This window comes from Boleophthalmus pectinirostris, unplaced genomic scaffold (genome assembly GCF_026225935.1).
Source record: "Boleophthalmus pectinirostris isolate CB_2022bp ecotype Guang Dong unplaced genomic scaffold, ASM2622593v1 HiC_scaffold_17, whole genome shotgun sequence".
Taxonomy (NCBI): Eukaryota; Metazoa; Chordata; class Actinopteri; order Gobiiformes; family Gobiidae; genus Boleophthalmus; species Boleophthalmus pectinirostris.
In genome coordinates, this window is record NW_026571115.1 from 27,763,527 (window position 1) to 27,774,602 (window position 11,076).

The following is an 11,076-nucleotide window of genomic DNA, read 5'->3' on the forward strand; positions in this document are numbered from 1 at the left end:
GCCACAGCTGCCCTGGGGCAGACTGACAGCTCTGGAATTATATTAAAAAATTAAACAGACAAAATACAGTATTTCACATTTTTATTTATTCTATAGAAATTGTATTTCCATGGTGTGTATAGCACAGTAGATGTGTGTACTACAGTTTAACACTAATGGGTATTTTTTAAATACAAAGCAAATGTACAGTGCAGAGTAAGTGCTTTATCACATACAGTAGCAGCAGCAGCTTATAGGAGTCACACAGCAGGTTTCATTGCATAATGATGGTCTTGTATATTATTAGGACATTTGATTGGACTTTAAATACTTGTTGCTTATCTATTCCTATAATGATGTGATGTTTAACAGTGATCTCAGGCCCACAGGCAGGTGCCGGGGCAGAGGTACTGGGTCTTCGCCACTGGAGCCCTGATCACCAGATCCTTGAGGATCTCCACTGTGCCAAACAGGGGGAAGAGCTTCTCAGTGAAGCACTCGTTGTACGTGTAAATGTGGAAGCGCTTCTCCACATCGTAGAAGGACAGCTGGCCTTGGTCGTAGTCCAGGTAGATGCCCACTTTCCTGGAGATGAGCCCAGGGGGCAGAGCAGTGAAGGGCACAGTCAGGGCCTTCAGCTCAGTGCCTCTCTCCAGGCGCAGGGTCAGATATCCAGTGTCAGTGTTCAGGGACTTGAAGCCTTTCCTCAGGGCAGACTCTTTGGCCACACCGAGGCGCCAGTCACGCTCGCCCACCTCCACCTCCCAGTAGTGCCTTCCCGAGCCAAAGCCCTGCTCCCCCACAGCACACCACCAGCCGTCAAACCTCTGGTGGTAGTTAGGAACATCCTTCCTATCAAAGCCACAGCGCATGCGCTTGTCTCCAGTGATGAGTAAGTCAGGGTTAGCTGTATCCAAGTCCAGAGTTATGTCCACTGTGGAAGAGAGTTTGTTATGACTTGTAGACAACACAGACATCTTATTGAATAAATATAGAGGTGTAATACCTGGTGTATCAGTAATCCAGTCCCACACTGAAAAGACAAAAGATAAACAGTTCTGAAATAAGGACATTCAGAGAAGAAACAAAACCATAATTGTGTATCCTCTTTACCTGGTTGAGGAATATAAGGAATGGCACCTGAGGAGAGAGAGTAAAGGGGTTAAAATAATAATACTAAAATATGAGGAGAAATCATTTTTATTATTTTTAATATTTTATTTTAATTAACCTTGGAACAAATCACATCAATGATCAATGATAAAGCAGACATTTTCAATTCTCACAGGGCTGTCTATTCAGCCTTGGGTGCCCCCTAGTGACGAACATGACTTGGTGCACAGGCTATGCTTTTAGACACCAACACATCTGAACGTTACTTACCTATTTTCTGGGTCTTCTGTTTCCAAAGAAGCCACTGCTGAGGTAAATTATCCTATGTAAAAAAAAAAAAAACAGAAAAAAAAAATCAACATGAAAAAGTTACAAAGGCTGAAGTGTATATTATAGTAAATATATGATTATATTTAGATTTTAAGAACTCACATGGGGCAATAGCAGATACAGCAAGGGGTGTAGTGAGTTAGTTGAAGATTTTAAAGTGATTCATTTGTTCAATCAGCATTTTTTTCATATAAATATTTTGTTTCCTAGTTGTTTTTACATGAACTCCCATACAGATGTCCCTTTTGAGTGCAGTTTTGGCTCAGATACAAAGAAATATTTAATAGTTTTGAGAGTTTTTGTGATGCCCCTTTTAATTTTAACTTTTAACTGATCAACCTCACATGTTTTTAGAAAATTTCCTTACTAGACTACAGACCTATAATTTCTGATTCATACTGATTAATACCTTCTTTGGACTTTGCAGCACCAAAGTCCACATGAGGAGCTCCATGGCCGAAACCAGACTCGGCACACGCCCCCAACGCCACGCCGACTTCAGGTCCTCCAACGCCTTCGCCACCGGTTCTCCAGGCCACACGCTTTGCTAAGATATAAACCGTGAAAATGGATTAGAAATATGTTTTTTAGGACATCATTAGAATCTCATAATCCAAGACATTTACCTCGGGCTGTGCCTTCAGATCCTTGACCCAGTTCAGAATGACGGCCTTGGCTTGTTGAACGTGGTCCTCGTCGTAGAGATCAAACTCGCTGGTTTCGTACATCTCAGGCCATCCGTCGGTCTGCATGAGTTTCTTCACACAGAAATGAAAAACAGAATGAAGAACAGAATATTTATAATGTTTTGTTTAGCTTCTTTTATTTCATTATTTTACTTTTTTACCTTTTGTTCCAGAATGTTGCCCCACTCCAGGATGGTGAATCTGCAAAGGAGCGTAGACCAGGTGTCATCGAGGTTCCAGATGTGCTCCAGAACTTCAGATTTCTGCAAAAGGAATTATGTGCTTTAATGGACAAAGGTCTTTATAGTAAGTCCACAAGTACTCATTATCTGCTGCTAATATTCTAAAGAGTGTATGATTCAAAATGGATTTGAAAGGTGTTGAAAAGGCCGCCAATCTGTAGAACGTTGCTAAAATATGTGTGGGCCTATAATACGCTGTCAAAATGTTGTTTTCTCATTAAAAACATACACAACTCTGTACTGAACTAAAAGTAAAAGGGGCTGTTAACTTAAAAACTACTACTCAAACAAGTGTGAATGAAACAGCAAGACTTCGGGTATGTTTTTGATGAGGCAACAATATAACTTTTAATAATAAATGTAAGAATGTAATCCAACTTTATTTTCATTTTTAGCATTGTACTCGTTAAGGGTGTGCAAAAATATCAAATATTTTGTTACAGTGCTACAGGTTTGTTGCTTGTTTAGTGAAAGGAAACATGTTTATGCAACACATTTGACATTTTCATTGTTTTGATGATTGAAATGTTTGTGTTTCATATTAACTTTGCACAAGACGTGGTTTAACAAAGACTTTTAGTATCACAGTCATGATTTAGCCTTTATTTTTATTGAACCGTATTGAATCAATTTGAAATATATTGTATCGAACCAAAGGCATTGAGATATGTACCATATTGTGGCCTATGTATCGAGGCATGTATTGTATCTGTAAATTCTCCATGGTACCCAGCCCTAGTACTCATAAACATTTTATATTTACCTTTTATTTCAAAATGTACTATGTTTTGTGTTGACTCAAAACTGTAAAGTTTTAGTCTTTATTCTTATAGGCTTTTCAACTTCAAACCCCCACTGAGTGACAACTGTGGCTGCATCTAACAGGAAAGTGGGAGTCTTAGATTTCACACCTCACCTACAAAGGCCAAAGTTACAAACAAGATGTTCAATAGTCTTATTATGGCATGTCCGATGGAGAGAAGAAGAGAGGAGATGTTAACCACCTACGACAGGATGTTGGCAACTATAAAAGAAGACCTGCTTCTCAGCAAGAGCACCTCTCAGACTCACCTCCCCTTGTGGGAACTCACGCTGCTAGACCAGCACTTGCAAAGAGACTGCCACCCACAAGCTTTGCTTTGTGTGAGATTTAGGGAGAGGAGCCCTCTAAAAGACTGAGGTCCATCTCCGATAGTACAGACCTTGGATTTTTATAGTTGATGTTTGGAGCGAAATTGATAAAATTCTCCAGCAAGTTTGGATGTTTCTCTGTGTGTCTGGGTTTCCTTGGTTTTTATTGAAGGTCAAAATCAGAGGACAAACAATAAACCATATTACGCTATTTTCTGATGTTTGTTTGATGTTTCTCTGTTTTATATTGTTGTTTTCTCATCACAAACATACCTGGAGTTGTGTTTTGTTTCATTCACTCGTATGTAACACACAAATTGTACGTTTAGAGTTCTTCTCCCAAGCAGAAAACACTCTGTCCCAACTTGTCATGTCATGAACTTCACTGTTTTTTACACCTTTGCTAGAATAATTTTGATCATTTCAAACCTGGATTTGCCCATATTTACTGAACTACAGGTGGCTGTTAACTTGAAAACTACCACTCCATGACAATGACTCTATGACAAGATGAAACAGAGCAAAACAAAGATGTTCATTTTGTTTTCTTATGTACTTTAACTCCTTGGGTTCTTTTTGAAGAGAATACTAGCTGTAAGAGATCTTCAGAACTGTCACCGGTGTTGAAATCAGGAAACGAGGCATGGACAGCATTAACCACGATGACAGAGCTTTCGTCCTTTCACACACCTAGGACACCCTCCTCCAGAGACCATGGGGGGATGGGAGGCGTGGTCAGTCAGTCGGTCGACACCAGACCAGAACCAAACCAGGACTGAGAACAGGATCTGGTTTAGTCCTGGTTCAGTTCTGGTTTAGACCTGGTTTAGACCTGTTTTTAGTCCTGTTTTAGTCCTGGGATCAGTCCTGGGATCAGTCCTGGTCAGTTCTAGTCCTGCTCCCGGTCTGGTTTCAGTCTGGTCCCGGTCTGGTCTCAGTCTGGTCCCGGTCTGGTCTCAGTCTGGTCCCGGTCTGGTCTCAGTCTGGTCCCGGTCTTGTCTCAGTCTCGTCCCGGTCAGGTCCCGGTCTCAGTCCTGGTCTGAGCAACCTGCAGGTCCATCAAACTGACCACGCTTACAGAAAGTAACAACAGCTGATAAACGACACACCACCACCAACACCGGGGACAGTTCTGAAGACGGATCGCAACCAGCAGCCGAAACATGTCAACAAGATAAATACACCTCCTACTATATTATTGAAGCCAAGAAGTTTATGGAGCAGAGCATTTTGAGTTTTGGAGATGTGGACAGACTAATAATAAAGGTGGACTCAAATATGTGTGAATGAAAAAATACACAACTCTGGATATGTTTATGAGGAGGTAACAACATTATAGAGTGTCTTATTTTGCATAATATAAACCAGCAGACTGTTGTAATTATTATGCAATCACTCAGACTTGCCCACACTAGAAAAATAAAACCGTGTACCTCAAAAAATCTGAAAACAAGTCTTTCTGTTTGTATGTTTCTTACACATGTGTATACAGTGTTGGGAAGGTTACTTTTAAAATGTATTCCCCTACAGATTACAGATTACATACCCCAAAATGTAGTTTGTAACGTAACCTATTAAATTACTTAAAGTGAGTAACGTAATCTGAATACTTTGGATTACTTGATATTGTCATGTTTTTTAAAACTATAAGAATGTAGAAACCACATCCTGAAAGTTCTTGTTTGTTCTCTTCAAATTGGCCCTGGTTTGGTCCTGGTTTAGACCTGGTTTAGACCTGGTTTAGACCTGGTTTAGTCCTGGTTTAGTCCTGGTTTAGACTTGGTTTAGACATGGTTTAGACCTGGTTTAGTCCTGGTTTAGTCCTGGTTTTAGTCCTGGTTTTAGTCCTGGTTTAGTCCTGGTTTAGACCTCGTTTTAGTCCTGGTTTTAGTCCTGGTTTAGTCCTGGGTTAGACCTCGTTTTAGTCCTGGTTTTAGTCCTGGTTTAGTCCTGGTTTTAGTCCTGGTTTAGTCCTGGGTTAGACCTCGTTTTAGTCCTGGTTTTAGTCCTGGTTTAGTCCTGGTTTAGTCCTGGGTTAGACCTCATTTTAGTCCTGGTTTAGTCCTGGTTTAGTCCTGGTTTAGACTTGGTTTAGACATGGTTTAGACCTGGTTTAGTCCTGGTTTAGTCCTGGTTTTAGTCCTGGTTTTAGTCCTGGTTTAGTCCTGGTTTAGACCTCATTTTAGTCCTGGTTTTAGTCCTTGTTTAGACCTCATTTTATTCCTGGATTTATTCCTGGTTTTAGTCCTGGTTTTAGTCCTGGTTTAGTCCTGGGTTAGACCTCATTTTAGTCCTGGTTTTAGTCCTGGTTTAGACCTCCTTTTAGTCCTGGTTTAGTCCTGGTTTAGACCTGGTTTAGTCCTTGTTTAGTCCTGGTTTAGTCCTGGTTTAGTCCTTGTTTAGACCTAGTTTAATCCTGGTTTAGTCCTGGTTTAGTCCTGGTTTAGTCCTGGTTTAGTCCTGGTTTAGTCCTGGTTTAGTCCTGGTTTTAGTCCTGGTTTTAGTCCTGGTTTTAGTCCTGGTTTAGTCCTGGTTTTAGTCCTGGTTTAGTCCTGGTTTAGCCCAAAATGTGAAAAAAGGAAAATACCACCATGTAATCCATTTATTTCAACAAAGTAACTGTAATCCAATTACCACTCATTGAAACAGTAACTGTAACCGAATACAGTTACTCATAATCTGTACTCTGATTACATAACTCCGGTACATGTAATCTGTTACTCTCCAACACTGTGTGTATATCACCGTGTCATGCTTATGTAGTTGTACCTGACACACTCGGTTGATGTCTTTGGCCAACTCCACAATAAACAATTGGTCCTCGTCCAGTGGCTCCGTCTTCTCCTTCTTGTTCTTCTTGTGCACCTCCTGTTGAACAAAACCATTAGTCTCTGTTCCTCACTGCTGCGTAAGGCTCATCAGAATGCACAACATGGCTCTGCTTCTGTCTGCACGAACAAAAGTGACTCCTGTTTCCCAGAATCCTTAGCGTTTTTTTTTTCATCCTACTAAGAAGAATGTAATGCATGTAGTCATATTGGTTACTTGAGCGTAAAGGTGACCCTAAGTAGGAGAGAGGAGTCTGATGAAATAGGTCCACATAGCCATAGTTTACTTTAAAGGTGGACGGTGTAACTTTCTATTAGGAGTGAGACGTTTAGTCTGGAATGTTCCTAATCTGTGTATCATTTGTTCATTCGTGTTTCAAAATAAAACCAAAAATAAGAAATAGTTTTGTTGTTTTTTTTCAGTTTTCGATTTTATGTTTAAATGAATAATGGAAATACTGGGCCAGACCAGGACTGAAAATCAGGACCAGACCGGGACCAGACCAGGACCAGACCGGGACTGAGACCAGGATCTGGTTTAGTCTTGGTTCAGTTCTGGTTTGGACCTGGTTTAGTCCTGGTTCGGCCCTGGTTTCAGTCCTGGTTTAGACCTGGTTTAGTCCTGTTTTAGTTCTGGGATCAGTCCTGGTTCAGTCCTCGTCCTGGTCCCGGTCCTGGTCTCAGTCCTGGTCTCAGTCCTGGTCTCAGTCCCGGTCTGGTCCCGGCCTCAGTCTTGGTCTCAGTCCCGGTCTCAGTCCTGGTCTCGGTTCCGCTCTCAGTCATGGTCTGGTCCCGGTCTGGTCCCGGTTTTGTTTCGGTCTCAGTCCCAGTCTCAGTCCTGGTCTGGTCCTGGTCTCAGTCCTGGTCTCACTCCCGGCCTGGTCCCAGTCTTAGTCCTGATCAGTCTATGCGAGCGCACTTCTGGGCCCGTCCCGACACTCCTGGTTCAGTCCTGGTTAAGTCCTGGTTCAGTCTTGGTTCAGTTCTGTTTCAGTCCTGGTTCAGTACTGGTTTAGACCTGATTTAGTCCTGGTTTAGTCCTGGTTCAGTCCTGGTTCAGTCCGTATGCGGCGCAAAAGTTCGGCATCGCAGGTTAAGTCCAGAAACAGGAAATGGCCTTTATCCGTTTTTTTTCCATTATTAATTTAAACACAAAATGAAAAACTGAAAAAACAAATCGTTATACGTTTTTTCCTTTTGGTTTTGGAGACAAATAATGAAGAAAATTGTTGATTTTTTTCGTTTTCTTGTTTTTGGTTTTACTTTGAATGATGAAGGAACAAATGACACACAGATTGTTCCTGACTATGGCACTACCTGTAACCATCTTACATTTAACCAGTTACTGCTGGATTTATCACTGAGAAAAATGCCACTCCAGATCTGAGCTGTAATTCGGCCTAGTGGCGTCGCCTGTTTGTTTCCATGGAGATAACCTATGTTTAATGTCATACTGTGTAACATTCAAGGCACAGCAATAACATCTCCATGTAAATAAGCAGGTGACATAGTGCATCTTTAAAAAGGGCGACATTTACATAAAAAATCTTTGTTTTAACATGGTCAGCTCAAGATCTCATCTAACATTTATCTAGTCTAAATTAGAGCTGCTTGTCTACGTGGAAATGTGTATCATTATGTGGAATGTTCCAAAGTATGGCATTAAACATTTTCCATTGTCTTCCTTATGACCTCTTTGTTATAGCTGATGTTTTTTATTGCTTATTTTCTATTTTATTTTGACTTGTACATTAACATTTACATAATTACGCCTTATTTCACACCTGTCTCTTGCTCTTTTTTGCTGCTTATTTAGAATTTATTATTCCCATTTATTTTTTTCCCATTTATTTTTTTACTGTTTGTTATTATGTTATATTGTGATGTGTGAGCTACTGTGTCCAAATCATTTCCCTTGTGGATCAATAACAATTGTCTAAGTCTAAATCTAAACGTATCTATCTCGCATTTAATCAATAATTTTATGGCTCAATAATCCACTGAAAACATTATTTCTGTGAGCTGCTTGTCGCCATGGAGATAGATAAAGTTATATTTAGTTATATCTGCATTCTTCCAAACAGAAAACACTCTATTCCATCTTGTGATGTCATGCGGTAATACAGGAAGAGTGTTTTTAAACTGTGTTTTTAATTCCACACACCTTCACTTGAATAATTTGAATCATTTTAGTCCTGCATTTACAAACTATACAAGACAAAAGGAAGAAGGTAGATGTTAACTTGAAAACTACCACGTCATGACATGACAAGTTGGAACAGAACATTTTGGATTACTCAATCATGCGTGAAACAAAACAAAACCCAACTGTAGGTCTGTTTTTGGTGAGGTAACAACATTTTAACATGGCTAAACGCTCACAAGAGTCAATTTTGCATAATATAAGACCATAAAGTGTTTCTTATCCAAATCTTCCCTTTTTAAAATTTTGGTACATTTGTATTGCTGTTTTAAATTAATTGAAATTACCTTTATCTTGGCCGTTACATTCTTGACCGGTTCAACCATGAAGTGAAAGCACTGCATCATCATGCCTGGAGAGACGCGCACCTCTGCAGAAACAAAAAACACAAGTTACCAAACCGTCTTTACTAAAAACACGTCCCCAACTTCTGCCCTTGACACTAAAAACACCAAAATAACTCATTAACTCAACCCACATCCACCCCGTAATCGCTTTCTGTGTTTATCCTAGAAATAATTAAACGCGCAATGGAAACTATCTGCTCTTGCAATCTTAAAACACAACATCTGAGTGACCTATATTATTAGTAACTGTAAACACGCTCTTATAAAACGATAACTACTAGACTACTATCTGCCCACGAAATCTGAGCAGGTAGAAAACAAATGAGCGAATTCTGTTTTGGGTTGGCGTGATGGGAAACAGGAAGGGTCACAGTTTTCATGCCGGCTCAAAGTCAGGTCTGTAAACAGATTGCGTTCACGTCGAATTTGATGATGTCGTGATTTCAGACGGAGGGGAGAGGTCTGTTTGACTCTGACGTCACCAACTTTCCATGGGGGTGTGACGCTAACTGTACGCACTGCTCCGTCTGAGGCTTTGTCTGAGTTTATTTGACTTAGCTGGAACTACGACGCTTGAAATGATTTGTTCTCTTACGCATAAAATTACAGTCACTCTCTCTCTAAACAACACCGTGAACGCTCGTATTGATTTATTGATAGAGTTTTTCGACTTAAAATGCATTTGGCTGCGTTTGCTGATGTGTACACTGTGTCCCCATGGTGACTGCTGAACATTCCGCCATTGATATACATGCAGAACATCCCCAATGTGATGTCACGACAATATCAAAACTTACAGTCTGCATAATGTTGACGTTTATCGTTATTTTTATGGATTTAGGAACAAACAAGGGCTAAAACGTGTCTAAATTATGCAATAATTAAGTTTAAAAAAATAAATTTCAACACTCTATGAAGGTTTAATCTGCAGTTCCTTTCACATTGTTTGCCTCTTCATAAAATGGAATTTTCTGCAGGTTTGGTAGGTGGATTTTCTATTTCAGCATCACCGCTACTTCCTGTGTCTTTACACTTTTCTTCTCACCTTTTTTCCCACCAACTGCTGCAAATTTTCTGTGAAATTATGATAAATATTTACCACAGGTACAATCCCCAGATCGAGAAATAATTAGGAAAACAGGAAAACCTTTTGCGTTTTAAGTTCTTTCAAATGACAGTAATCATGCCTTCAATAATGCTCCACTTTCTGAAACCATTGTGAAAAATGAGTTCACTTTTATTTATTACAATCTTCTACATCTTTGGTGCATAATTACTGGGATATTAATCATGAACTAGGACAACAAATCTGCAATCTAGTTTAACACCAAATTCCTCCAGCTCAATTTTTACTGTAGAGATCCTAAAATTTTGTAATGTCACGTGAACACAACTTACTCCTGAAGAAAAATCTTATTATAATTGATGTGCAAATGTTATTATTACATATTAATTGCGCACTTTTAATAATAAGGTAACAGTTTTAGCACGTAAAGTAGGGTACAAGCCTAGAACATTGGACCAAAAAGAAGGAGGAAAAACTGATATTTAATTATTTATGGCGTGGGAAAACATGACAAAGCATTTTCTTTGCGCCCCACTTCACGGCAACTGCGCAGGAGGTCTCGTGATTAGGCTGCGTCAAATAAAAAAGATCTTAGTTACTATTACGCACGTTTTATCCACACAAACATGATTTATATAGCTGTATTTCCTGCATTGGTCGCGCGATGATTAACAAATGCATGATCGGTTGTGTTGCATTTTTGTCGTGCTTATAACTGGCTCAGAGATAGGGCTAAGTCTTACCTATGTGTGGAGTTTTGAAGAAGTAGTTTGGTCCTCTTCTTGTGCAAAAAAAAGCAACCTGTCCCGTAAAGTGTGCACACGGGCGGTCTGCTGCAGTGTCTGACCTTGTTTACATCGCAGACTTGTCCTCGGCTGTTCGGGGAGTTTCGGCTGTTTCCGTAAGTGACGCAACGTAAGTCGAGCGCGTCACAGAGCGTCGTGGGCGTGCGTGAGTCCCACTGTACGCCGCTGCAGAAAATTACTGCTAGTCCGTGCAATATTGTCTGTACTTGTTGCAACAGTGCAGTTTTAGCCATTGTGGTGAGAAATAAAGGCTCAGAAATTGAGAATTGTGTTTTCTAAAATTACAAAATGCATTTATTAGAAATTCTTCAGCGACATAAACCCGGTGTTTTAAATAAGTGATGT

General features: G+C 40.0%; 1 protein-coding gene across 1 annotated transcript; it reads right to left on the reverse strand.

The window, feature by feature from the left end:
• Window positions 1-64: 64 nt before the first annotated feature.
• si:ch211-120g10.1 (butyrophilin subfamily 3 member A3) lies at window positions 65-10,826 on the reverse strand. Its single transcript, XM_020922674.2, has 10 exons — window positions 10,669-10,826; window positions 8,800-8,882; window positions 6,251-6,349; window positions 2,270-2,371; window positions 2,049-2,180; window positions 1,832-1,969; window positions 1,363-1,414; window positions 1,093-1,119; window positions 986-1,012; window positions 65-913 (listed from the first exon to the last, which is right to left on the reverse strand). Exons 2-10 carry the CDS (start codon window positions 8,860-8,862, stop codon window positions 357-359), a joined length of 1,197 nt encoding a protein of 398 aa, XP_020778333.1. The 5' UTR covers window positions 8,863-8,882; window positions 10,669-10,826; the 3' UTR covers window positions 65-356.
• Window positions 10,827-11,076: the final 250 nt, after the last annotated feature.

Excerpts from the sequence above, each read along its gene's own strand:
- si:ch211-120g10.1 (XM_020922674.2), bottom strand. The coding sequence starts at position 8,862 with ATGATGATGCAGTGCTTTCACTTCATGGTTGAACCGGTCAAGAATGTA. Across the intron at positions 2,181-2,269 it reads GCAACATTCTGGAACAAAAG|AAACTCATGCAGACCGACGG; the intron begins GTAAAAAAGTAA and ends TTCTGTGTGAAG. Across the intron at positions 1,970-2,048 it reads ATCTGAAGGCACAGCCCGAG|CAAAGCGTGTGGCCTGGAGA; the intron begins GTAAATGTCTTG and ends TTTATATCTTAG.